Below are 26,736 nucleotides of genomic sequence, written 5' to 3'. Positions count from 1 at the left end.
GAGCCCGGGCCCCGTGCCAGCCAAGGAGGCGGCTGGATGCCAAGGCACCTCGTGTGTGAGTGGGCTGCTTACCGGGCTCTTTCACTTCAACACTCACACCACTCGGCTGCTTCGTGTGTGTGTGTGTGTGTGTGTGTGTGGTGGAGGTGGTGGTTTAGAACAGAAACCTAGTGACTCCAGCCACTCCTTCGATATCACAGAATAGTTAATCCACCACACCTTCATTTTTGTAAGTTTATTTAGAAAAAAATTAACATGGGCAAATGAGATACCTCAGTGTTACAACAGAGTATAGAAATGTCTAGCAATAGTCAAATAATTTGATCTTTAAATACAAAATAACCACATGAACACCTAATATACAGGTTTCATCTGAATACATATTTATTAGATAAATATTAAAGGTTGTCACATCCTCTAACTACATACAGCTTTGCAAGACTAGAAATCACAATGAGTTTTCTGACCGGTTGAAGGTATGAAATGACTGCCGTGTACGTCGCTGTACAAGGACGAAGGTGTGTTCTCTGAGTGATGTTAGACTGTACTCCTGTGGGTGTTGATGTATGCGTGAATCACCTGTGATCATGATATCAAAAATTATACAAAGTATGAATTTGGTTACAATTTTCTCTTGAAATCCCCATTCTTTTCATTGTTTCCCCCGTAGCACCCTAAAAACACACAGGTGGGAGGGCTAGTGCGCTGGAGGTAAAACAAAAACAGAGCGGAACAGAAAGTCCTTTCCACACAGGCCCAGAGTAGATTACATAGTGAGACAAACGTAGAGACCTCACAAACGCGAACAAATGGGATCTATTTTCCACGGAAGATGGAATTCCAAGCTTCTTTTTTTTTTCCTCTTTTGTGGTTTTATAAAATAAAAACAATACACATTCCAAGGGAAATGAATGCATCTGTTAACATGTCTCTATTTCTCATTTACATATGTACACATGTCCCTTGTGTCACTGCTGCTGACACTGCCGTGTTTGGATGGGTCAGGTGGAGGCTCGTGGGGAACTGAGGTGCAGCTCTCGGGGAGTCGGGGGTGGGGGAGGTTAGGACATCCAGGAGGGAAGAATTATTAGACATTACTTAAAAGTAAAATGGCTACAGAGACCATGATACAAAGGTAAAGCTTCAAACCAGGAAGATGGGAGTGACTGCCTGACCTTGGCCCTCCCCGCCTGCCTGCCACCCCATCTGCTGCGGAGCGGCTGCTGACATGCGCCCATGGCTTGGTGATGCCTGGCACGGCAAAGCGGCTTGCCGAGGCCTGGTTTCTGCTGAGGTCACTTATGGCTCCAATAGTTGTCCACGAACAGTCAGGGAAAGAGCTCTCCGGAGTTTGGCAGTGCCCCTTCCTAAGGATCTCACCCGTCAGGTCCGAGAGCTTTTGCCAGCCTGGGACACACCTGTTTGCCTCCCACACCCAGGCCCCGGCACCAAAACCACTGTGGAAGAAGACATCCCGGAGCGTGGGCTGCAGGCACCTCGGCTTGGAGCCGGTCGGAAGGAAAAGTGTGTGCGTGTGTAACTTGCTGGTGGAGGCTTATGTAAGAGGGACCCCAGGAGCAGCCTTGGCTGCTGAGCCCACACTTTCTCGGGGGAAGTCCAGGGAGGTGGCCTGCAGGCTGGGACGCAGCAGCATCCTATGGCTCCTCACGCTAGATCGCAGAGGATAGGTCAGTGAGTCATCTGGAGACACCTGGCTAAGAGCCAGAAGGACGTCAGGAAAAAGTACTAGGGTGGGAGACAGGAACTTCTTGGGAAGGCATCTGTTTTAAGTCTGTCTGGGCTGTTTCCAGGACTAACGGGCACTAGGCAGGTGTGGCCATATGCTACCTGGCAGGATTTTGTTCCCACCAGTCAAGTGGGGCCGAGGCTACACAGCGGGCTGTGGTCAACTCCAAGAAGGGCTGTCCCGTTCCTTGTCCCTTCAATCGCAGACGCAGCCCTGATTGCTTTTGTCTACGTGTTGTTGCAGTTTTCGTTTTTCTTTTTTAAAAAAGGACTCAGTTGTTGTTGAGTCAAGACATTTTAAAAACACCAGCAAAGGCTATAACCAGGTCGTGAAAATGTGGAGTATTATCAAAGACGATACTAAAATATTCACAAAGATATTTACAAAAGCGTTTCTGAAAACAAAATATTTGCATACTGAAAAACACGCTGTTTGAAAACATTAACAGGACAAAGGAAAAGAGTGAGGGGAGGGGAGACAATGGTGGCTTTTCTACAGAAAACCTTGTGCCTTTCCCGATGGGACTGGAAGTCGACACTTGGGATCAAGTCCACAGGGGAGTGCAGGGGGCCACCCACTGCTGAGAGAAAGAGGAGAGACACAGATGGAGACTAGAGACGGGGGCAGGAGGGGGAAAGGCCCCCAGTAAGCAGCAGGGAAGTATGCAGAGGTACTACAGACATGATCCAAAGACCAGGCAGCCCACATCACCACAGGGCAGGTGGCATTCGGGGACTGTGGACAAGCCAGGAGCACAGTGGACACCCAGCAGACTGGCCAGCCAGAGCCCAGGCAGTTGGATGGCGAGGTGAGGGAGGGGACGCGAGGCTGCTCTACTTGCGTGAGCAGGAGTGCGCCATGAGCTGTGGTGACAGGGTCACAGAAGGAACGACGGCTGGCAGCTGGGCACTACCACGAAGCCAGCCCGAGACACCGGGCTCTGCACGCAGGGCTCTCTCCCCCCATGTGCAGTGGATTAGGCTGAGCTGGGGACAGCCTTGAATACAGGCGCGGAAAAACTGGAGGGATACATGTTGCTGGCCTGGGTGCTGGTGTCCACCTGGACCCGTCCCTCTGCGGCCTTTCTGGAGTCCCCAGTCTCACGACCTGACTGGACAGTGGGAAGTGGGTGTCCCATGGAACAGTCTGGGAGAGGTGGATGGGGTCAGGAGGAAGAAAACCAAACACACAAAAGAAACAGTTTGCTTACTGTCCAAGGACGACGGGCCTGCCTCCAGATGACTGAATCATCTTGAATGCATTGTTGTTGTTTAAAGGGAGTGGCTTGGAGCCAAGTTACTTCTTGGTTCTTTGCCTCCAGCACACACATTACACTCTCATGCCAGCCAAGGGCATGTCTGGGTTGGGGTCTCTCCCTGCTGCAAGCCTGGGGGCCGGCCGTTTCTGGGCATATCGGCGCCACCTTGGCTTTCACGCCTCTTGGCTTGCTCACCGGTCCTGAGCAGGACTAGCATCCTCTCTCAACCAAGTCATCTTACCTTTCTGCTCTCTGAGGGAGGGAGGGCGGGCATTTGCAGGGGGACAGGCTCAGAGCTAGGGGTCCAAATGACAACCCCCAGCCGCCGGGAGATGGTCTTGTTCCCAGAGGCTTGTGCTTTTGGTGGTGTGTGGGCTGTTCTCACTGCTGCCAACTGTCACCACTCCTCCAGGGTCAAAGTCAAGGTGGCTGGGGCCTTGGGGACCTTCTTGCAGGCTCCATAGTCCCCTGGCAGGAGGCTCGGGGCCAGGCAGCAAGGAGGCAGGGTTACAGTTCAAAGCGGAAGAGCTTAGGGCACGAGAAGGAGCTTTTGAATTTGCAGAGGGGCCAGCAAGTCGGCTTCTCCTGTGTTCATGTCACTGGGCCCTGCCCCATCACGGTCTTCCTTGGGGACTGCTCTGGGCGTGGGTGGCACCCAGGGCAACAGGTGAGGGTGAGATGGGGCTCAGCTTTCCTTAGTGCACCTGCCCCCCCAATCCTGCCAGGGTTACCAGTGGAGGTCTCTCTTCCCCCAACCCGAGGTTGCAGGTGGGGTGCGGTCCGAGCGCACAGCTCCCTGGTACAAAGTGTGGGGAAAGGCGGAGAAGGAGGCCCAGCGAAGGACTGGCCTGACAAAGGTGCCTTCAGTTGTTCTCAAAGAGAGACAGAAGGTCGTCATTACTATTGCTCGGCAGGTCTGGGGGGTCCAGGTATGAGAGAAGCTCATCAGGATTTGTGAGTTCTGGAAGGAGCTGAAAATAGAAGCATACAAGCACAGGTGAGCTGTTGGCAGAAGGGCCCGCCCTGGGTGAGGACGCCTCTGGCCTCCCTGGCCTGCGCATTCCACATCACCTGCCTCCCGGGGCCCTGGCCCAAAGGAACGGGAGCACGCAGGGCCGGACCGAGTCTGCTGGCCGTCCCCATGGGCGCAGCCACTGGGCCACTCTGGGACCCGCTCACTCTCACGCCAGCCTGAGAGAGCCCTCCCCGCGTCAGCTGAGACCTGAGCTGGATCTGCCTCTGTCAGGTATGGCGGGGGCCGTCCCCACCCTAGTGTCTGGAAGGCCCCCACGAGTCAGGGGGCTCCTCCGGGTCTGTGTGCTCTCCCAGGGGTGGGGTTCGGGGGCACATGCTTCATGTGTAGCGAGGGGAGCAGGGGGGGGGGGGAAGGAAGAAGGTGAAGTCGCCACTAAGCAGGAAACCAGGAGGCCCAAAACAGTTTCCTGCCTTCGACCCGTCCAACGAATCACAGCCCTGGCGGGCCCTTTCCTTCTGAAGCCCGCAGGCAACGCTGTCCTCGGTGGGGGTGCAGGGCGCTCCCTATCCTCTGCTGCAAGCAAGGCCTTGGGGCTCTTTCTCGATCACGAATCCAGGAGCTCCCCGATGGGGAGGGCTGTGGGAAAGCTGAGCGGCTGCACAGTTGGGAGCGGCCCAGGAGAGGAACGGGGTGAAGGCTGAGCGTCGGCCCTGGCTCCCAGGAATGAGGTGAGGGAGGACGTGTCGGGTCCCTTCCTGGCCAACCTTGTGCACCTACCCAAGCCCGACCTGGATCCCCCTCCAATCTCAGTGTCTGCTCATCACCTTTCAGAACATTCAGGCCCCAAGGAAGGAGGCCCTTGTATCCCAGTCGCCACTCGAACCTGCTGTTGCCCCCCTGCCCCCACTCAACTTGTGACTCAGCCTCCCCATGGCCATGGCCTGAGGCGGATCTAACTGCCCCCTTTCAGCACCCACATTGGAGCCCGTGGAGTGAGCCATGGAGCAAGCAGAAGCAGCAGGGCATGGACGACAGATGGACAAGAACACTGGAGGGAGACACACGCCAGAGACAGACAGGGGTGCCCTACCACCCCAGCCCCTCCTCTGCCTGTGCTGTGGACAGAGACAGTAAGCTCAACGGGGGGAGGGGGGGAGGGAAAGAAGAGAGGGGGAAGGAAGGACAACCGGGGACCCTCCTGGAAAGCCTCTGGAACCTCAGGCCAGGAGACTGTGGGAATGCCTGCGCAGAAGGCGGGAGAACAAAACTAGGGGGCAGGACAGTCAAGGGACCTGGGGGGGGGGGGGCAGGGGCAGGAGAGTGAAGGGGGACACTCACACTCAAACCCTGGGTGATGTTTCTTGGTCAGGAGCCAGGGGAGGCCAGCTAGTGCCCACTCACCGCCCCATGGGGAGGCTGCGAGACCTCTTGCCCTCACCACCCACCCCGTCTCTTGAGCAGGTCCTGGTGCCAAGCCTAGCACCAGGTCAAGGCAAGTGGTGACCCCAACTTACATCCAGCGAAGGCTCCGGCATGTCAGATGCTCCCTGCGCTCCGGCCTGACCCTCTAAGGCTGAGGAAGGGTTAAAGGTCAGGTCGCTGTGTGGATGGTTGCTGGGAGCGGCCTGTGGTGGCTGCCGGGGTGGCTGGGAAGGAGGAGGAGGAGGAGGAGCCCCGCTGTGATGTAATGGAGGCCCTGCCTGGCTGCTGGGGTGTGGTACGTGCAAGCCTTGCTGTATGGAGGTATGGGGCTGCTCAGAGCTGCCAGCGTGGGGGATCTGTGGAGGACGAGAGAGCAGGAGAAAGGTGAGGTGACCAGGTATAGCGACAAGCTGCCTGGAGAAAATGAACACCAAACCAAACCAGGAATAAAGGAACTTCAAATAAATAAGTAAATAAATAAAACAAACTCAAAGCCACCCGTTTACAAAGCGGAATGTTTTCTTGTAGAGCAACAAGAACCGACCTCCCCGTAAAGCATCCCCAGGGAGGGTGGGTAAGGGAGAGCGGGGACGGGAGGGGCGGCTTTGACATAGGCAGACAGGGAGAGCTGAGGCCAGGCCCCTCGGCGCCCACCCTGGACACCAGCACCCTGAGGCACAGGAGCGAGAGTGGGTGGAGAAGCCACAGTCAGGGCTCTGGGAGCAGGGAGGCGGTGCTACTAGCGGCGTGGTGCAGGCCCAAGTGCCAGGTGGCGGACATGACAGAGCACGGGGCAGACGCGCACTCAAGAGCAGGCTGCGGTCCCCAAACGGTCTATCCCGGGCAGCAGCTTCCCCACCTCTGGTTTGGGGCTCTGGACACGAGGACTCCCTGCTAGCCTTTTCCTGGGGCGTGACTGGCCAGGCCTCCTGCCTGACAGGTGGGCCGAGGGTGAAACCAGGCCCAGGGGAAGGTCAGGTAGCTGAGTCCTGGGCAAGGGGGGGCTAATCCACAGGGTAGAAAGGAAGGAAGTTGCTCCGTGTCCCCGCACCTCAACGACATGGCGGACCCACGTGCAGGAGGGTCCTTCATCAGGGGGCCTGGCAGAAGCCAGAGACTTCCCTTGCAGGCATATTAGCGCTCGCCCCATTCAGGGAGTGTGCCTTCTAAAGGCGTGGGTAATGGAGGGAGGGCCTGCTGGTATGTCTGCTGCTGGCAGGACGCAGAGAGCTTTCAGAGCCTGGCTCTCGGGAGTGAGAGATCTCTAAAGGCTCACTTACACCTCTCCTCTCTCTGAGACCCCACCATGCCCCTTGGTTGGAGGAGCGAGCTTGATGACAAAGTTCCCCTTGCTTGTCTGTACCCCCAGTGTCCTCTGGAAGACACGCATGCACTTGCTCCCTTTGTGGATTTGGAAGCAGGGCCCCCGCCAAGCCGGAATCTCCGAATCCTGCTCTCTAGCGCCTCATCCTTCCTATTGCTCCTCAGGCTTGGCTCCTATGCACACGGCCCATGGACCCTCCTCAGAGGGCAAGGCCCCCATGAGTCAGTGCCCTAAATGCAGGGACAACTACCTGGCTCTGTGGCTTGTGACCCGCGGGACCCTTGTGTGGGATGTGTACAAAGGGAAGCTGGGGGAATGAGCCACCAGGTGCCAGTGCGGGGCCAGCGTGGGACTCTGGCCCAGGCCTGTGGGTAGGCTGTGGTGCTGTGGGTAAGCTCTCAGTGCCCACACTGAGGAAGCAGGGTAGACGGCACAGACAACTCTCAGATCTTCAGACACAATCGCTGGCACCCTCCCCTCTCCCATGGTCTGGAGGGCCATGTGCCCGTGCTCCTGTTCACACAGCCACCAGCTGCCCGCTGGCACAGGAAGGCTGCAGGGTGGACTGGCGCCTCCTGGGGTTCTCCTGCCAGGCCCAGAGTAGCTGGTCAGCAAAGGGCCAGCCTGCGTCTGATGGGCAGGGGAGTAGGGTTTATTTTAGGTTCACCCTCCCCTTCATGCATATCATACTTCTGAGTCCAGCTCTCCAGGGAGAGTCTCAAAGGGATCACGAGCAAGTACCTTGGGAAGCTTGGAAGTTAACTCGCTGGAAGGGACCCCAGGAAGGGGGAGCGTCTAGCATTCCCACTGCGATAGTCCAGGTGGGGACTGGTGAGGGGTCAGAGAGCTGGGTGTGTGGCTAGTGTGCTCGCTAGGCAATGGAGAGCTCAGGTCTGGTGGCATGGCTGAGGCCCCCACAGGCTGAAAGCCCTAAGGGGCAGAAAGGAAGTAACCTGTAAAAACTTGGCCAGACTCTCAGGAGAACTCGCTTCGAGATGCTTGTGGTAAAATGGAGTCAAAAGAGAAAAGGGTTTTTTAGAAGTTCTTCATAATTCAGACTGTCTTTTGGAAGCCCGCGGAAAATGTCTCTGTGGTGAACATGCAGAGGCTGGGAAAGCCTGGGGCACGGGAGTCAGGGGACAGTCCAACCACAGGCCCTACCATGGAGGCAAGCAGGGCCTCACGTGGAGCCTTTGGGGCTAGGCCCGCCTCATCCCACTGACAAGCATTAACAAGACCGGTGGAGCTCACTTCTTGGACTGAGGTGGTTCAAGACCCGCTGTCAGGCCACCAACAACTGTCCCTCCTCCTCCTCCTCCTCCTCCTAGGGAGAGACCCATAGCGAAGTGACTGCTGTTTTGTGTCATTTTGGCAGTTTTAGCCTAGCTTCATCCAGAATGTCACCTGCCCTCTCTCCACCCAGCACTGCTGGAATTCCTGCTCCATTAGCACAAGGCGGGCCCTTCAGCCTTAGTGGAGCCCTCGGAAGATGCTGACTCGTGTCCCCAGTCGAGCCACTTCCCTCTGGGGTCCACGGGTAGGGAGGCCCTAGATGGCACAGGCTGTGCTTGACTGAACAAGACCGACATACTCAGGGTAAGGAGGCTCTCATCCATGCCTCTCTTTCAAGAAGTGTGACAGCCTGAACATTCCCTGCCCAGGATGTGTATGCGCAGGGGGCGTCCCATGTGAGAGGCAGAGATGCGCATGTGCACGGTGAGTCTCATGTGAGAGAGGTAGAGATGCGCATGTGCAGGGTGAGTCTCATGTGAGAGAGGCAGAGATGTGCATGTGCAGGGGGGGGTCCCGTGTGAGAGAGGCAGAGATGCGCATGTGCAGGGTGGGTCCCGTGTGAGAGAGGCAGAGATGCGCATGTGCAGGGAGGGTCTCGTGTGAGAGAGGCAGAGATGCGCATGTGCAGGGTGAGTCTCATGTGAGAGAGGCAGAGATGTGCATGTGCAGGGTGAGTCTCATGTGAGAGAGGCAGAGATGTGCATGTGCAGGGGGCGGGTCCCGTGTGAGAGAGGCAGAGATGTGCATGTGCAGGGCGGGTCCCGTGTGAGAGAGGCAGAGATGCGCATGTGCAGGGTGAGTCTCATATGAGAGAGGCAGAGATGTGCGTGTGCAGGGTGAGTCTCATGTGAGAGAGGCAGAGATGCGCATGTGCAGGGTGAGTCTCATGTGAGAGAGGCAGAGATGTGCATGTGCAGGGGGGGGGGTCCCGTGTGAGAGAGGCAGAGATGTGCATGTGCAGGGTGGGTCCCGTGTGAGAGAGGCAGAGATGCGCATGTGCAGGGTGAGTCTCGTGTGAGAGAGGCAGAGATGCGCATGTGCAGGGTGAGTCTCATGTGAGAGAGGCAGAGATGTGCATGTGCAGGGGGCGGGTCCCGTGTGAGAGAGGCAGAGATGTGCATGTGCAGGGGGCGGGTCCCGTGTGAGAGAGGCAGAGATGTGCATGTGCAGGGCGGGTCCCGTGTGAGAGAGGCAGAGATGCGCATGTGCAGGGTGAGTCTCATATGAGAGAGGCAGAGATGTGCGTGTGCAGGGTGAGTCTCATGTGAGAGAGGCAGAGATGCGCATGTGCAGGGCAAGTCTCATGTGAGAGAGGCAGAGATGCGCATGTGCAGGATGAGTCTCATGTGAGAGAGGCAGAGATGTGCATGTGCAGGGGGGTTCCCGCGTGAGAGAGGCAGAGATGTGCATGTGAAGGGCGGGTCCCGTGTGAGAGAGGCAGAGATGCGCATGTGCAGGGAGGGTCTCATGTGAGAGAGGCAGAGATGCGCATGTGCAGGGTGAGTCTCATGTGAGAGAGGCAAAGATGTGCGTGTGCAGGGTGAGTCTCATGTGAGAGAGGCAGAGATGCGCATGTGCAAGGCGAGTCTCATGTGAGAGAGGCAGAGATGTGCACAGGCCTCAGTCAGACCTGCTTACTTCCTTCTAAGCCCAGAGTTGAATTAGAAGCCTCCCTTTAGACTAGCACACCCCTCAGGGGAGCCCTGTGCCCCATTGGCTCCGGGAGGAGGCTCAGGTGAGAGGGTGAGAGCGGTTGGGTGGCTGGACTGGTGGAGGAGGTACTCACCGTTTCTTGCATCGGGTGGCTGAGGGGCTTCTCAAGGGTGGCCATGTTGTTGGGCATGTCCGGAGGGTGGGAGAGTTGGGGGGGCCCGTGCATGAAGTCATTCATGGTCGTCCCGCCAGGGTTCCCGTGGGGGAAGTCAAAGTTGCCATGGCCCTGGTAGTTGTTACCTGGGGGGGTGGGGGGGAGGGGAGAAGGAGGTGTGGTCACCCAGGAGGAAGGCGGTGTGAAGAGGGGATAAGAGTAAGAGCTGAGTCTTTCTGTTCTTAACTCCAGGGTGGTGCTGCTGGGGGAGGGGAAACAGGAAGTGACTTCAGGATCTGCTGAGCAGCTCCCCCAGATCTGCCCCCATTGCCCCATGGGCCTCAGGTCCCGGGTGGGAAGACCATAGCCAAACCGGCCCATGTCCACAAAGAAAGTGGAACTGGGTCTAGATGATACTGGGAGAAGTCAGCATCATGCCTCTCTGGTCTCCACCAGGTAGCTAAGCAAGAAGTCAGGGGTCCCGCAGGCTATCTGTCCCAGAGTCCTGAAACCTAGGTTAGCCCCTGTGTGAAAGCAGGGCTGGGACTTCTTAGGAGGTCTGGGGGAAGGAGCGCAGGAAGGGCCCGGTGGCCAAAGGTGAGAGCTGTAAGAGGCAGGACCCCGTCCCTGCATGGGTGGGAGAGGGACAGGGGCAGTGACGGTGCATAGGACACTGGGGATGGCTACGGGCTGTGGGCTTGCGCTTTTTATTAGCAGCTGGGGGAGGTGGCGATTGTGCAAGCACAGCAGGCTGTGATGCTCAGATTGGGTACTGGCCACGCCCAAGGTTAAGCAGCCGTCCCTGTGGGCTCCTGGAGCTGGGAGGAGGCTGAGGCCGTGTGGAGCGACATGAGGCTGGCTCCTGGCATGACTCTCCTCCACTCACACCTGCTTGGGCTCCAGCCAATACGGTAGGACCAAGTCAGGAGGACAAAGAGAGGTGGGTGTCTGCAGGGGCCACTACATCCTCAGGCCCGGGGACTTGGGGACTGTTTTTGAGGCTGTGTTGTATCTGCCTCTTCATACCAGGTACCCCTGTAGTCCCAGGGCTCTCCGAACTTGCCCCAGCCCAGCAGCACCCACCTTGGCTACTGTAATCGCTGGAGCTGGAACCCGCAGGCGGCGGCGGGAGCGGGTAGGGGGACGGGCCGGGCCCCAGGGCTGCGATCATCTCCATGACATTCGGCATAATCATCTGGCTGGGGCTCATGGTCTTGAACCGCTTGGAGGGGATGCTGTCAGGGTCATCCTTGATATGCAGGTCTGACTTGATGGGCACCGGCCGCCAGCTGCACGTGGGGTCGATGGTGACCTCTTCAAACTCAGAGCTGCATTGCAAGAGGGGCGGTGGGGACAGCTCGAGACACAGGATGCTCCCACATGGTGGCCACCCAGGCTCCCTTCTCCTGCTGCCCGCTTTCACGAAACCCCATGGAAGGCAGAAGTGTAACACGTGTGCTCCCATCTCTAAGAGTCAGGGAGACTGAGACTAGGGAAGCATGAGGCTAGGCAGGAATGGGGCGTCTGGCACCAAGGCCTCTCATCCACTCAGGAAACTGTGACAGGCCCGACTCAGTTGAGTGTAGGCTCATCTCCAGGCCCCAGAGCTGGAGGGTTAAGGGCTGTGGGTGTTCACATGCCTACTTTGTGGGAAGGGGGCTGTCCACATGCCCCCCCATTTTCAATACCAGCCAGTATTCCACATGTAACCTTTCTCAGGGAGCCCGTCCACTTACTGTTGGATGGCATTCAGGATTCCCCACATGTATTGATCCACTTCCAGGCCCTCCAGCAGAGCGGTTTTACTGGAAAGGAGAAGGAAGGGCTTGGCCTTTGCGCCTGAGCTTAGGGGTGTGCCCCTGCCCCCCACTGGGTGTCAACAAGCCCCTGTGCTAGGCACTCTAGATCCTGTCCACCTGAGCCCCTCGGCCGTGTTTTGGCAGCAGGTGGGCCTCCCCTTTACCTGAGGGACGGTGTCACTCACTTGCACACAGGACACCGCCAGGTCCCTCGCTCGCAGTTCAGCTGCAGGTATGACTCCAGATCAAAGCACTGTGCAGCCAGGATGAGAGACAGATAGACAGACAAATGAAGACCAGGGCCGTCCAGAAACGATCGGAGTCCAGTGACTTCCTGCCTCCCGACCCCCAACCCCTGGCAAGGCAACAACTCTCAGTGGCAGTCACTCTGGGGACTGGGAGCAGTGTGGCCTCAGGCGCCCTGTCCAGCTCAGACACCAGAATCCCTCTCTTCCCACACATCACCATTCCTCCCATCTCCCTGAGGAAAGGAGGCTCCCCCCAGCCCCCCACTACCATGTCCAAGGCCCGGCGCATGCAGAGCCTCCAGAAGGTGAATGAGGGCACAAGGAGAGCCCCAGTGGGGAGGAGGTCTCTCTAGAGAAGAAGGTGAGAGGCCAGCCAAGCAGGACAGAACCAGGGAGAGAGGGTCCAGGAGAGGCCTGCAGAGGAAGAACCCTGGGCCCCAGCAAGGAGGCAGGCAAACAGCACCTCGTTTCCTGCCTTAGCTAGCTGCGTGTGCTGGCTCCCATGTGGTATCTGGCACTTGTCAGGCCAAGCATGGTCTAAACACCTTCTAGAGCCCTTAAGAATCTATGAGATTATTGGGTTTTTTTGTGCCAACATGGTACCTGTAAGAAGATATGGGGCAGTCTAGCCTGTCAATCAGGTCACAGCCTGATGGGGCCTCCTTGTGGGCATGGCCTTCTCATAAAGATCCTGGGAATTTCCTTTCTCTCTACTTTCACCTTCCTGTTGCCATGGGAGACCTGGGCCAGCCCTGTGATGTAATCAGGCCATTGATTCCATAAGTCTTGGCACCCATTGGCCTGTCATCTTGCTGCATTTTGCATCATTGCATGTGGCTGCATGAGTCTGAAGAGGGATTTATGGACTAGTATCGGACTCATGGACTTGATTGCACTGGGCGGGGATGTTTGCTTGATATAAAGCGCTCTTTTACACATGTATGAGGGTCACTGGATTTGTTTCTCTAGTCAACCTGGCCTAATGAAATCTAGTACCGAGCATGTTCAGAGCATAAAGAAATGGGTGCAATGAGCGAAGAAGCAAGAGGTCTCACAACTGATCCCCCGGTGCCTATGAAGGCTACCCACAGGTCACCATCAGACTACACAGGCTGCTCTGGGCGGCTCACCTGGACGTGCTTGCAGTCGTGGCCTCGGGCGGGCAGCTGGATGCGCCGGAACGTGATGGGACACTTCAGAGACACCTTGATGGCCGTCTGCTCCACGCCGTCTTCCCCATTCAGGGTCGTATTGCCCGATGAAGCAGCCACGCTGCTGAAATTCCTCTTGACTAGGGGTGGAGGCACAGGGACATGAGGGCAGGCCAACCGAGGCCCTCCTAACTTCGGGGATCCCAGCATCCCTGAAGTGGCCCCTGTGCCAGCCCCCAATCTCTGCAGGGCAGGCCTCGCCTTTACTAGGAACTGGGGGTGCTTGTAAACTGTGCAGAAGCAGTCTGATGCTTCTCCCTGACTTCCCAGGCCAGTGTAAAGAGCCCCTTCGGCACTTAGCTCCCCAAGGGTGGGAAGGGAAGCAAACACTGCTCAGGGGTGTCCTCAGGTTCCAGGAGGTGACCGGGAGCAGGGAAATCTAAGGCAGCAGGTGCAGCTGTTGACCTGGCATCTCCTCTAAGAGCTCGTGGACCCTGTCCAAACAGGGATGCAGCCTCAGTCCCACGTCCTCTTCCCTGCAGTTTTAGCATGAGATGGAGGGGCGGGCACTGGGGAAGGCCAGTGTGTTGATGGTCCCCTGCTTCCACTCTTCACCGTCTAGTGCCAGCCTAGATGCCCACCCATGTCTTCTCCCTGGGCCGCGTGAAGCTTCACTGTGTTGCTGCCTGCCTCACACGCACATGGCTGCGTGTCTGGCCTGCGGTGCACTGGTCGTGCCCCAGCCCCACTCACTTTTTGTGATGCAGTGCTCGGCAGGCAGGAGGCGCTTCTTGAGGAGGCCTTGCAGCACGGATCGCACGGAAGGCCGGTGAACCAGCTGTAGCACAAACAGGTGGGACTGCAAGAGAGAGTGGCCACTTACCTCCGCCCTGTGGTCCCCGAGGCCCCAGGCACCACAGCCAGGCCACTCGAGAGGATACCTGGGCCTGGGAGAATCTTAGCGGCTGAGGCCACCATTCTGCACAACGAACTCTGCTCGAAGATGACCACACAGGACTTTGACATTGAATCACCCTCTGTGAGCTGAGAGACACCTGGCACCAGGTGCGGAGCCCTCTGTGTCCCCACCAGGAGTCCTCTGTCTGCCCTTCCTGCCAGACGTCTTTGTCCTGTCTCCAGCCCACCTTCCAGGAAGCCTTCCAAGTCTGGCACACCCAACACGCCCACACCGTGTGCCCACACCCGACAGCTGTGCCACTTGCTGTTCATGCACAGGGGCAGAAGTCACCACTTCGCCTGTGTTCCCCAGCAGAATGGGACCGCAGCCAGTCAGGCCCTAACCCCTGAACAAGCTACCACCCCGTCTCGAAGCTACCGATGCAGGGCCCCCACATGAGTATCTGATATGCTGAGCTGGGTGAAGAAGGGGCAGGAAATTCCAGGTGGCGTGGAACTGGGCCTGGACAGTCCATCGACACAAATTTCTCAAGCAGAAAGCAAGCTGTGAGGGCCACACGGAGGAGTCAAGTACCATGTGTGTGTGGGGGAAGCCCAGAAGCAGCAGGAGGGAAGGGAACAGGCCAGGTCTGATGATCAGGGAACCGATATGGGTGCGAATGCTTGTCTGAGCTTTCCTCCACAAACCCAGTGAGTGACAGTTCTAAGAGGTCACCTGGCAGCTGGCTGAGGTATAGCAGTGGGGAATGGACGTTCACCAAGGGCAAAAATGGAGGCCAGGCTGTGCAAGGGCCTCTCAGCACTATACTCACACAACAGCAGGCTGTGACCGTGATCTGGATCGTGTTCCGGCCCGGCTGGCACACGTGCTTGAGGTGCAGGGGCTTGTGGGAGGTCTTGTTGTCGCCGCGCTCGATGGTGAGGGGGGTGGCGTTCACGCTGACCTGCACAGAGGCAGGCCAGTTGGTGTTCATCTGCCGGTCCTCGTGGTGGTAGCATTTGAACTGCAGTTCCAAGTCAGACCTATAGGGGAAGGGGAGGCTAAATGGGTGCTCTGAGCAGGCTGCCTACAGACCAATCAGTGGGGCCGGCCCATGACCCCCAGCTAGACGGCGTACCTCTGGAGGGTCTCACCCCGAGAGCTCAGACTGGCTAGAACTGGTCCCTCAGCCTGCCCAAGTTCTCTCTCCTGCTGACTGTCCACGCGATGCACCCACTGACACCGGGTTCACACTCACAGTGACCTTTCATGGGCTTACGTTGTAGATAGGAGCAGACAACTCCATTTAGCTCCATCGGAGCAGCTCAAAGGTCTGAACCACCAGCCCAACGCTTAGCTGGAAGTGCCACCAGGGTGCCACCTCCTCCATCTCTCATGAAAACACAAGCCAACAAGTCACAGCTTCCTTTACATTCCCTCAGGCACAGCCCACAGCCGCAGCTCAGGTGCAACATTCTCCCAGCCCATCCCTTCGCTGCCAGGGGTGCCGGAGAGGCAGAGGGGAAGTGGAGCAGCCCCCCTCTGTGACCTGTTTGTCCCGGGCACAGAGAGTATAGAGAGTGGAACAAACAGGGCAGAGGCCAATCTGGCTAGTCTCCAGACTACGGAGAGAAGGGCTTCGAAGAGCCAGTGGTATTCACACCTCATGGTGTGTGTGTGTGTGTGTGTGTAGGGAGGTGAAGGGTGTGTGCAGTTTCTCTGTATCTGATAGATGGGGTCCCCACCCTGGGCTGGGCTTTGAAGATTGCCCCAGAGCAGAGACCTGTTCTGGTAGCGGAGAAGGGATAGGCGCAGAGTGGACGCTCATGCCCCTCAGGATGGATGAGCAGTGCACCAGGGCCGGGGTGCCTGGTCCCAGCCCACCCGCGCATGGGGAGCTGGGGAGCAGAGGACCAAGTGCGCCTCCATGGCCTGCCCCCTGCACATGCAGCCACCGCGCCCTATCTCTGTGTTCTGCTGCTCGGGATGATCACCCTACTGCATGGGATCCTGCCTCCCCTCCTGATGAAGGACCCTCCTCAAGACAGACGCCTCAACACCACTTCCTCCCTCCATCCTCCTGCTCCTTGGTTGCCAGGTGGTGGTTCTGGCCAGGCGCTGGGGACGGTAAGCATGAGCGTGTTTGATGGGACAGGGAGAGGGAGTGTGTGAAGGCCAGGCCGTGACCCAAGGACACAGCATGGAAAAGGATGGAAAGATCCACACAAGACCAGCAGTGATCGTGCCAGACTCAGGGCCAAGAGTAACAAGGAGGACGTTCGATAACGAAGATGCTGTGAGGGGCGAGCCCTCCCACCGTCCACGGCCTGCTTACATGCGTTAGGGTCTCTACCCTCTTGCCTGAGTGTCCCGGGCCCCATAGCAGCTGCGCTGTCGGGAAGGCTGCTCAGTGGGGCGGGGGCTGGAGGGAGCGTTCGCGCATGCCCGTGCGGCAGGCCGAGAAGCGTTACTTGCCCTCAAGACACTCACAGGCGCGGTGAAACAGGGTGGTCCTGCCCGAGAAGGCAGCCCTGGGGCTGAATGGAGCCAGCTTCCACACCGGCCTCTCCCTTGCTGGCTGTGAGAACACACAGAGCCTCCGTCTCCTCAACTGTCTGTGAAGAAGGCACTGACCTCGACCCAGCTCGGCAAGGGACCTCCAGAGCCCTGCGCCGCTGCCTGCGTCCTTGAGGCCCCAGTCCGGCTCATGGCCAGCCGCGTACAGGCCGCCGAGCCCTGACTCCCAGCCAGCCTCGTCCCTGATCCTCCAGCTCCGAAGTGTCCTGGACTGTGGCTCCCGCTGCCGGAAGACTCTCATTCTTAGCGTTTCTCTCTGACTGCCATGGCGGCCAAGGACACCAGCCCCTTGCCCCGGGGCCAGGTGCTGCACTTGTCATCTGTCTCCCACCAGGCCTGCGGGTCCCATGACAGGCCCAGGCTCGGCTCGGGACAGCAGGCTGCACCGGCTCCGTGCTCCGGCGGAAGTCGCCCTTGCACTCACCTCCACATCAGTGTCTGGTGGACCGTGGGCCGCAGGTGGAAAACATGGTTGCTGACGGCTAGGTTGTGCTCCAGGCGGAAGGGTTCCAGCACCACTCCATCCCGCACCGGGAACGTGAGCCGCAGCTCATCGTTGTGGTTGGCTGCGGTGCAGAGAAGGGGTTCCATTAGCCACGGCACCAAAACCTGGTCCCGTGCATGTGGTCAGGCCCCTGGCCGGCCGCTCAGAGAAAACACAGAGCTAAGTGGAGTATCAGATCCTGCACGTGAGCCGAGCACCCAGAGACCCCGAGTCCACTCAGTCACTCCTGTGTCCTGTCCATTCACATGGCTCTGCCTCTCTGGTCCTACAGCCCCAGCTCTGGAAGGCCCACAGGCAGCCGCTCAGCCCGCTCCCAAGGGGCTTGGGGGAGACTCGGGACACTAACATCTCTGAGCCAGTTTGTAGCCTGGAGCCAGACCAGGGTTTCCTTCCTTTCCTCTTGGGCACAATGTCCAAGACCACCTGACCCAGGCGAAGGACTCTACATTTCAGTAGAGCCTAGCCCCAGGTAGCGTAGGTGCCGGGGTAGGGAGCGATGGTAGGGGGTAGGGGGAGCTGTCAGCAGCCTTGTTGCCACAAGCCTGCGTTCTCACAGGCCCCAGGGTCACTCCTGGGTAGGTGATACCAACTTTTAAGCCTACTGCCCTTTCAACAGTAGGCCCCCCACAATCTCCAAGCTCCTTGGCTCCTGGTCTCGGGGCAAATCCCCCTCCATCCAATGGCCTCATGGAAGCCTTGGGGTGGCGAGACAGACTACTCACCGGGGGGTGGCAAGACAGACTACTCACCTGGGGGTGGCGAGACAGACTACTCACCTGGGGGTGGCGGCAGAGCACTCATATTTGGCTTGATGTCGGGCGGAAAGGGTGGTTTAACATCTTGACTCGGGGACAGGTATGGGGGGATGCTGCTCCCGGGGGTTATGGGAGGTGTGGGGTTCCCAGGAACAGGTGAGTGGGGGTAATTTGCCACAGGGACTGGCCTGGGAGGCTGAAGGGAAACAGAGACCATACAAAGATTAGGGGTCAGGAGAATGGGGGAAGTCATGGCTGTGGGCAAGCATTCTCCCCCACCCCACCCCCACACCTGGACCACAATGGGGGCAGCACTCAGGTCTCTGCCCCCATTGGGACATAGGTGGGTCCCACGGGTGGGCCCCCCACCCTTCATCTGGGTCACAGCACAGCGGAATCATTGGTGCCAGGCAGGCATAGAACCCCTGCCCATTTTATAGATGGGTACCCAGAGGTTCGGGTGATGGGGACTTGTCTACTATGCCCAAGAAGAAAAGGTGAGCTAGGAACAAAGCCTGACCTCTTGTTTTCCTTCTCACATCATGCCTCTAAGCCACCCCCTCCCACTCACCCCACCCAGTCCCCATGGAGCCCTCTGACACGAGTCAGAGTCCAGGGGACCAGCACATTCTCCCTAGGTTTTCCTCTGTTCTGGCTAGGTGGGTCCACACCTGTCCTTCCCCATCCATCCTGGACCCCAATTAACGTCCAGAGAGGCCAGGGCAGGGACCTCTGGGACCCTTCTGCTCCGACGACTGCATGTAGGTTACCATTTTAAAACCTGCACATACCCTGTTCACGTTTCCTTGGCTGTAGCTGCTGTAGCTGCTTCCGGAGAAGGTGTTACTCTGTCCATTAAACTGTTCTGGCTGGAAGAGAGCGGCGAACACCAGTGTTACAAGGGGGAGGCAGAGGGCTCCTGGAAAACCTGTCTGTGTCTGGATTTCAGAATGCACCAGGAGTCTAGGGTTAGAGCCTCTGCTCATGCTCGGTGGGAAGCAGGAGGGTGGGGGCAGTATTGTAGCTACTTTGCTTTCCCTCTGTCCACAGCTGTCAATCAGCCAAACAGCTTACAAAAGTAGAAAAACTCAGGGTGCTAAACTTGTGGCCAAAAAAAAAAGCAAGGCCACACTGTGAATGGACAGTCAGCTGACAAATGACTGCCCCATGTGTCCAGAGCCACATTTACTCCAGGGCTGGGCCAGACAGTTGCAGATGCAGAGTCAGCCACCCTCGGGAACACGGTGAGCTTCCTGGCGGCTAAGTGACAACAGCAAAGCCGCTCTCCGTGCTTCCCTGTCCCCAGTCGCAAGCCAAAGCCTCTGCGTCTAACGAAAGCAGCCCTCTAGGACATGGAACTGCCTGACGGGGCGGAAGCAAGCGACCATGGCCCTTTCCTGGAGGGGCCGGGGGTTTGACCTTTCCAAACGGTGCCACCTGGGCGCCCTGTGTTTTTGCTTAGGAGTCCCTGGGTGGTGAAAAGGGTTAGTGCACTTGGCTGCTCACCGAAAGGTTGAAGGTTTGAGTCCACCCAGAGGATCTTTGGAAGAAAAGGCCTGGAGACTTAGGTCTGAAAGTTGGCTGTGGAAAGCCTAACCCTGGGAGGGAGCACCATTCCGTTGCCCCCCCACACCGGTCACCAGCAGCGTGACAGGACTCAACAGCAACTGGTTTTATGCCGTGGAGTGTGAAAAACCAAAGAACTCGAAGGCGCACCGGGCTATCCCGATGGATGTTAGGCAGCTACGCTGACAGTGGGCTCTGCACCAGAAGGAGCATGATTTTAAGCTTAAATAAAAGATGAGAAAATACAGCCCAGTAACCACTATGTACGATGCTGGAGTCCAGGGGTATGCACGGAGAGGCAAAGTTTCAATGAAACCTTAATACACTTGGGGGTATATTTTGTTTTGTTAAAATATGTATCTAATGTGTGCTGTAAGCTTGAGTAAGAGAAAGAAGCTGTCCTGCACACTTAGGGTTGAAGCTATGCCCCCTAAAAAGATACTTTGAAGTCTTCAGCCCAGGTATGCGGGTAAATGTGTCTTTCTTTGGAAATGGTGGTCTTTGTAGACATCATCCAGTTAAGACGAGGCTGCGCCGCAATAGCATGGGACCTAAATCCTTCTAAGAAGGCGGGACTGCATGAAGACAGATAGGGAGAATGCCAGGCAGCGATGGAGGCAGGGCCTGGAGGAGTTATTCCAAGGGATGCCGGTGATGCCATGGAAGGCCAAGGGTTGTCAGCCACAGTCAGAAGCTAGGAAGAGGAATGGAAGGACCTTCCCCAAGAGCCTTCAGAGGGGGTGGCACCCCACATGACTCTGGACTTTTAGTTCCCAGAACTATGATAAAAGGCTTAAAAATTCTATTCCATTTGTGGTCCTCGGGCGATAGCCCTGGGAGACTCTGAGCACACAGTGACCGTTCAGAAACCTCTGCCCACCGCTTGGTGTCTTTGGGGAGCACAACCAGGGGACAGAGTGACATGAGTGAGAAGAAAAGGGTCCTCTGGTGGAGGCTCAGCTTGGGGTGGTGTGGGCGCCCCAGGGTAGGACTCACCTTGTAATACTGCCCCATGTTGACTGTGGGGGGTGGATACTGCCCAGTGCTTGGCTGGCTTGGCATCCTTTGCCCGGGGTAGTTGGGGGAGGTGAGCGGCCGTGGAGGGTTGGGGGTGGGGTACTGGCCTGGCTGGGTGGGGAACTGACTGCTTGGTCCATATTGCTGGTTTCCATAGTTGGGCTGCAGTGGTAGAGAAAGGAAGGGCAGGGGACAGGTCTTTAATGCTTCCGAGTCAAGCCCAAATGCCCTCCATCAGTTGCTCTGCCTATCCACAAAGCACCTTCCACCTCTGCAGCGGGGTGGGCCCGAGAACCCTTGCTCCCCAGAACCACGGCTACCACCCAGAACTCAGTTCTCCAGTTCACGTGTCTCTCTTGGCACCGAGGCAGAGCTGCACCAGAGCATCCCCCGAGCTCCCGACAGGCGGCAGCAGACAACAGGCTGAGCCTCCAGAAAGGTGAGCCCCCTTCCCTGGGTTCTGAGGCTCAGCAGGGGAGGCGGTCTCCACATTGCCCTGAGCGTGGATCAGCTGCCACAATGCAGCCGGCAGGGGAGGGGGCAGGACTGCTGTCCTTGGAGAGCGACAATGGGAGATGAGGCACTCAGCAGCACTGCATGGACAGGATGATTACTTCCGCACAAACACGAGTACTGCCGTGTGCCACCAGCTGCTGGGGTTGATGGTCCTGCCAGGTTAAGGACCAGAAACGTGCTGCTGCCTCTCCTTCCTTGCCTCCTTGAGGCTGCCCTTACAGATACATCTCAGCCAAACCCATGGGGACATCACCCAGAGGCTGAACACCGAGGGCCTGTGCCATGGCCTTGGGGGTGTGGCCAATTCCATCCTCCCATGCTCTCCCAGACTTGGTGCTGACCAGGTCAAGGGCTCAGAGCTCGATCCCGCCTCGCTCTTTTCCCTCTAGACTTAGAAGACCTGAGTCAACTGTCAAGTCACCTTCCAGGCCTTTAAACCAAAGCTGAGTCACAGAGCTTCAAGTACACTGGCCTGACAGCAAGCACCCAAGCAGAGAGCTGGGGAAAAACGGGCGGGAGGGGAGTGCTGGCTCACGATTTGGGGGGTCCCTGCCTATCACAAGGGCTCATGGGCTTGTTTGCCAATTGAAAGGTGGACAGTTCAAGGTCACCTGGAGGAGCTGCAGAAGAAAAGCCCAGTACTTTGGAAGAATGGGCCATCGCAGATTCTGTGGTGTTCAGTTCTTGTCTGACACACATGAACTAACATGGCCAAGAGCTCCCGCCGACTCAATGATAACTGGTGTGTGTATGTGTGTTGCAGGTGAACTAAATCTTTTCTTTCCAAGTTTTATCAGTGCTTTGTCCACATGTCACACAATTGCATGATTGTAGCCTATCAAGAAGAGTAGTACCATGTTCCATTCCAGAATCACTACATCGTCACAACAATACGCATGTGGCTGCTTGTGCCAACTCGTTTTGTAAACATTCCTGAAGGGCTTTTGGTACTGGTCCTCCTCATGGTGCACCCTTCTTTCACGGGTCTCTGTGTAACCCTTTGCTTTCCTGCCAAAGTTTTGGCAGGCGGAAGGTATGGATTTTTCTTTCCCAAACACTCTGGGGGAGCTGGCTAGGCCAAACATGGGTAGTGCGCTCCTGACACTGTCACTTGGATACGTCCCCCAGGGAACAGGCCGTCTGCTGCCGCCTCCCAAACACATTTCTAGGAAGGCACAGCCTCTCCCTCGTTAAAGGCCTTTTGCTTGCTCATCTCTCGCTTTCGCCAGTCAGGGGAACCCCAAATGCCTCCTGCGGGTGCAGAGGAGGTTTAGCTCTCGGCTCAGAGCCACCCAGTTAGCATCTGAGCCAAGACAAAACACACGGTCAGTGGCGGCTACTCCGTGCAAGAGGTGCTTGTGGTTCAGCAGTAGGAGTCTGGCCTTCCAGCAGGGACAGCTGGGCTGGATGCTGGCCAATGCACCTTCCGTGCAGCCACCACCTGCCTGTCAGTGGAGGCCTGCGCCTTACTCCGAGGAATGGTATTTAGCAGAGGGGCCAGACCAAGGCAGGCTAGGAGGGGATCTGGTGATCTCCTCCTAAGTGTCAGCCAAGGAAAACCTCACGACACAACACTGCGGTCTACAATTGGCCAGGAAAACAGCACAGGGCCATGCGGCATCATCGTGTTCCGCTGTGCACGGGAGGCCACGAGTTGGGGGGGAATCAATGGCAGTTAACAGCAGCGGCCCTCCCGGCACATGCTGCCCACGGCAGGCCCCGTGCGAAGCCCTCTGTGCACTGGGAGTGTAGCTGTCTCCAAATAAAGACTCAGGCTCAAGTTTCCAAAAGTCAGTCCAAGTCCACCCCAACGAGACCCTTGGGTCTTTAATCCCTACATTGCCCCCTCCCCTATATCATACTTACCTCTCCTGGGTATGGCCTCTTTATGCTCTGGATGGGGAGGGACTGGGGCCGGGGGCCTGGGTAGGTCTGTTGGGGCATCCGCTGCCCATGTGTGCCAAAGGGGCTGATGCCGGGCGGCCGGGGCTGGTTCATGCCCATGGGAGGGCCACTCATCCCTGAGGGCGTCATGCCAGCCGCCATGCTGGCAGGGTTCATGCTGCCTCCCATGGAGGCAGGCCCCCGTGGCCCGGGCTGGTTCATGAATTGGCTGTTGTACGCCTGGGTGGGACCCATCTGGAAAGAGGAACAGACCTTCAACGGGAGAAGAAGAAGAAAAAAAAGAATAAAATGCCACATGCATTGAAGGTGCAGGGAGGGAAGGAAAGTGGGGAGGTGGTAGGACAAGGTGGGGGGGGTGGTACTAAGTTGCTCAGCTGCTGATGGAGCCCAGGAGCAGGGGGGCTTCTTGGCTCACTGTTGCCCTCTGCAGGCCACATAGGAAAATTTCAGCCTGGGTGTTTCTTTTTTTGGGGGGTGGGATGGGTCAGTTGAGGTGAGATGGGTGTGATCACTAAAATGCACAGGCAGCATTTCCAGGAAGCAGATGGGGGCAGGGGCAGTCTGGAGGCGTGCCAGGGGCAGGAGGAGAGGTGATGAGAATGGAGGGTGGGAGGTGGGACAGTGAGTGAGGCTGTAGCCCTTTCCTGGAAACTCCAGCCCCATCCTTAATCTCAGCCAATGGGGATACGTCCTCTATCCAGTCTGGTGGCCTGGCTGCCACCCCTGTCCCTCTGTCTCCTGTCATGCCTTCCAACCTCCGTGAAGACCCCCCTCACCCCCATCCTTCTGAAGGTCTTGGTGCAGAGCTGGGGCCTGGGAGAACCCACAGATGCGGTGACTAGCAGTCTGCGGGCTTTCAGTAGCCAATGGGTGAATGACCATAAACCCAGCTATTTTTAGATGCTGAACGCATTCCTGGGGAGTAGGTGATCCAGAGAACAATTCAGAACCTTCTCCCCATGCAGACAGACTGGGCTTACAATGCAACTGACCACAGTACCCCACCATACTCTGACCTCCCAGCTAGCAGACATACACTCTTACATGCTTCCAAGAAAACCTAGCTATACCCAGACCCCCCCACCCCAGTCCTTTCCCGCACCCCCCCCCCCACCAGCACAACCACCCTAACTCTGACAAAGAGGGCAAAGCTGGACCCAGACTGGTGGGGACCCTTACCGGGCCATACTGGTTTATATCCTTGTTCTGCGTCTCTTGCAGCGCTGCCACTGTGGCTGTGGCTGTGGCCGTCGCAGTAGCTGCTGCCGCCGCCACTGCTGCAGCTGCTGCAGCAGCGGCTGGCTGAGTGAAGTCGGCAGGTGGCCTGGTGTGCGGAGGGATGCCCATGCCTGCGGGGGCATTAGGACCCCCAGGGTAGCTGCCGGGAGGAAGAATGGAGGCGTTAGATAGCCCCCAAACCGAAGGAGGTGTGCACAGGGGCCTGGGGCTTGGGAAGAAAGTGCCGGGCTGAGACTCCTATCGCTAGCTGGGTGAGCTCTCCTGACTCGGGGCCTGCTACAGCTCGGGCAGTCACCCAGTGATGCAGTGAACGCCCTACTGCTGGGTTCCTGGAGCTCCCCCCGGCTGCATCTTCATGACGACCAGGCAACCCACCTTCCGGAAGGAACTGCCGAGGCTCACAGGACCCGAGCAGCATGCTAAGGTCTCCAGCAGTGGCCAGTGGAACTGGAGTGGGGGCTACGGCTCATGGGACCCCAGCAGCCTGTGTGTCTAGCCACCCAGCTATCCTGGTCTGCAGGTCTAAGGCTACCGTCAGACTAGGGTCTCAGGAGCTTCAGACCTGTGTCTGACCCTCTTACTGAGGTGCTGGCCCTTCCCATTATCCTCGTGACCCCAGCAGCTCCCAGGCCTTGCCAACCCTGTCTGCACCACCAGAAGAAGGGCTGGTTAAGTTCTAGGCTACTTAACTCTGGGCAACCGAATCCCCGCTTAGCTGCTGTTCAGCTAGCTTGCCCAGGGTTCTCAAGGCCTCCTATGAAGCTGTGTGGCCCGGAGGGGTGATTCTGGGCAAGGAGCACAGTGGCACCTTTATTCCAGTGGTCAGTGGTCAGAACACAGCCCAGCTGCTGCCGCAACTCAGGCCAACCAAGGGCAAGAGAAGCAGCAGGGCTTGGCCCTGGCTGCCCTCCAGGAAGCAGGGGCTGGGTTTAAACGGACAGGAAGAGAGAAGCAGGGTAGGGCTGTGGCTTTACTTCTGAAGGCCGCCCCTGCTCACCTGGCCCCAAAGCCCCCGCTGCCAGGATAGTTGGGCCGTCCGTACATGCCCTGCTGGAGGTAGGGCTGGGCAGGGCCGGCCTTGGCTGCGAACTGCTGCTGCTGCCCGGCAAACTGCGGGGAGCTGAGGCCTGGGTTACTGGTGGTCATGCCCGATGCCATGGGGTTGCCGCCTGGATTCATGGGGTTGTTGGCATTGGCCATGGGGTTCCCGAGGACCTGCGGACAGAGAGTGAACATTGTTTGTAATAGAGCCCCAGGAAGGGTGAGAGGAGGTTAGAATGGGCTGGGGGGAGGGAAGAAGGAGGGCAACTGAGGACGAGGAGGAGAAAGTTAGGGCCTGGGGTGTGACCTACAGGGGCTAAGAAACCTGGGCTCCTGGCAATTCAGGGGGAGGGGCTCCAGCCTGCAATGGGATGCTGGTGACGGTTTGATGGAGAGCCACAGAGCCAGTCTATGTGGTCATCACAACCCAGGAAACTCGAGCAAAGGGAGCGGAAGCTGAGCAGAAGTGGCTAGTTCTCATCAGCCAGTGGGAAGAGCCCTCCCATCTCCCCAAAGGGTGTGGGTACTTGGGACTGGGCTAGGGTTCCAGAGAAGCCCTAGCTGCTGTTCTGTGGGGGCAAAGAGAAGCCCAGTTTGCCAGTTCTGGTGGTGGCAGGGTTCTGGCTGAGACCACAGGGACGCCCCAGTTTCCTGCAGGGCGGTCATCAGCCCTGAGTTTTCTATGTGAAGGGCTTGGCAGGGGCGCCCCTGCATTGGGGCAAATGAAGGGGTAGAGGGGAAGGGGCAGGGGATGATGAGAGCAAGAAGGGTTGACTAGGGGGTTTGGGTAACACACATCGACATGGCCTTTGTGAAATCTAACCCAAGCCATTTCAGGGCCACAGATGCCAGAGTGGAGCTCTGAAGCCAGTCCCTCGGAAAGTCCTACTGTGTGCGGCTGAGGCAGAACCTCCAGCTGTTTGCCAGGGGAAAGCCACTGCCTCGAAGGGGCCCAGGCCAGGGACCATCCCCAGGGATCCAGCTGCTGCCCTCCAGTGGTGGGTGTGGACCCAGTTGGGTGTGCCTTGGAAGCTGGTCTTTCCAGCTAGGCAGAGCCTGTCAACGCGAGGAGGACTGGCTTGGCAAGGTGACCCAAGGGCCCAGTGGACCCAGGGAGAGCCCCACCTGGGAGGGGTTGGGGTTGGGGTAGGGCGGCTCTTACCTGGCTCTGGGATGTATTGGTCACTCCCCAAACTGTGGTGACCACAGAGAGGGAGCCAGGAGGTTGGTTGGCGTTCTGCTGCCAAGGGACAGAGTCATAGGGGAACGACCCATCACTGCGGAGGGAGACAGAGGGGTCCTCAGGGGCTGAGGGCTCAGACAGAGGAACTCTCCCGCCACCCTGCAGCAGCTCCTAGCCAGCCCCAGGTGACCCCTGTCCCAGGCAGGGCTGGAACCCCAGGTTCAGCATGGTGTCCACTGCAGACCAGGGACCTGGGCGATGATTGGGTGAAGGCAGCCCCCGCACATCACTCCCTCACTTGAGCCTCAGATGTCCTGTCTGGGACCTCCACTTTCCCTGCTCTGAGTCCACATGGCTCTTCAGTAAGGGTTCTACCCACCATGGCTCGCTGGCTGTCCTGTGCGACTTCCTGGTTCACTTTCTGTACAGGCTGGAGGGTCTGAGCGGGCTTGCCACTCGTCCACCTTCCTCCAGGGCCCTCTCTGGGACCAGATGATATGGCCTTTGGA

At 57.8% G+C, this 26,736-nt stretch overlaps 1 protein-coding gene across 7 annotated transcripts in view; it reads right to left on the bottom strand.

The window, feature by feature from the left end:
- Positions 1-233: 233 nt before the first annotated feature.
- ZMIZ1 (zinc finger MIZ-type containing 1) overlaps positions 234-26,736 on the bottom strand; it is a 250,550-nt gene continuing 224,047 nt past the window's right edge. For 5 of the 7 annotated variants that reach the window (XM_075564199.1, XM_075564198.1, XM_075564195.1 and 2 more), the window contains 17 exons: positions 26,207-26,321; positions 25,001-25,218; positions 23,944-24,142; positions 22,726-23,016; positions 20,323-20,505; positions 18,552-18,629; positions 17,782-17,956; positions 16,925-17,066; positions 14,756-14,966; positions 13,779-13,884; positions 13,005-13,165; positions 11,812-11,879; positions 11,564-11,632; positions 10,911-11,155; positions 9,807-9,973; positions 5,496-5,759; positions 234-3,976 (listed from right to left, as the gene is read on the bottom strand). In XM_075564199.1, coding sequence (XP_075420314.1) covers positions 3,869-3,976; positions 5,496-5,759; positions 9,807-9,973; positions 10,911-11,155; positions 11,564-11,632; positions 11,812-11,879; positions 13,005-13,165; positions 13,779-13,884; positions 14,756-14,966; positions 16,925-17,066; positions 17,782-17,956; positions 18,552-18,629; positions 20,323-20,505; positions 22,726-23,016; positions 23,944-24,142; positions 25,001-25,218; positions 26,207-26,321 — 2,800 coding nt within the window. In that variant the 3' untranslated portion in view covers positions 234-3,868. The remainder of the gene's footprint in view (positions 3,977-5,495; positions 5,760-9,806; positions 9,974-10,910; positions 11,156-11,563; positions 11,633-11,811; positions 11,880-13,004; positions 13,166-13,778; positions 13,885-14,755; positions 14,967-16,924; positions 17,067-17,781; positions 17,957-18,551; positions 18,630-20,322; positions 20,506-22,725; positions 23,017-23,943; positions 24,143-25,000; positions 25,219-26,206; positions 26,322-26,736) is intronic. The other 2 variants (XM_075564200.1, XM_075564202.1) reach the window with 2 other exon arrangements.

This window comes from Tenrec ecaudatus, chromosome 12 (genome assembly GCF_050624435.1).
Source record: "Tenrec ecaudatus isolate mTenEca1 chromosome 12, mTenEca1.hap1, whole genome shotgun sequence".
NCBI classification, from domain to species: Eukaryota; Metazoa; Chordata; class Mammalia; order Afrosoricida; family Tenrecidae; genus Tenrec; species Tenrec ecaudatus.
Note: the sequence above shows the minus strand (reverse complement) of the source record. Positions and strands in the feature narration are given on the sequence as shown.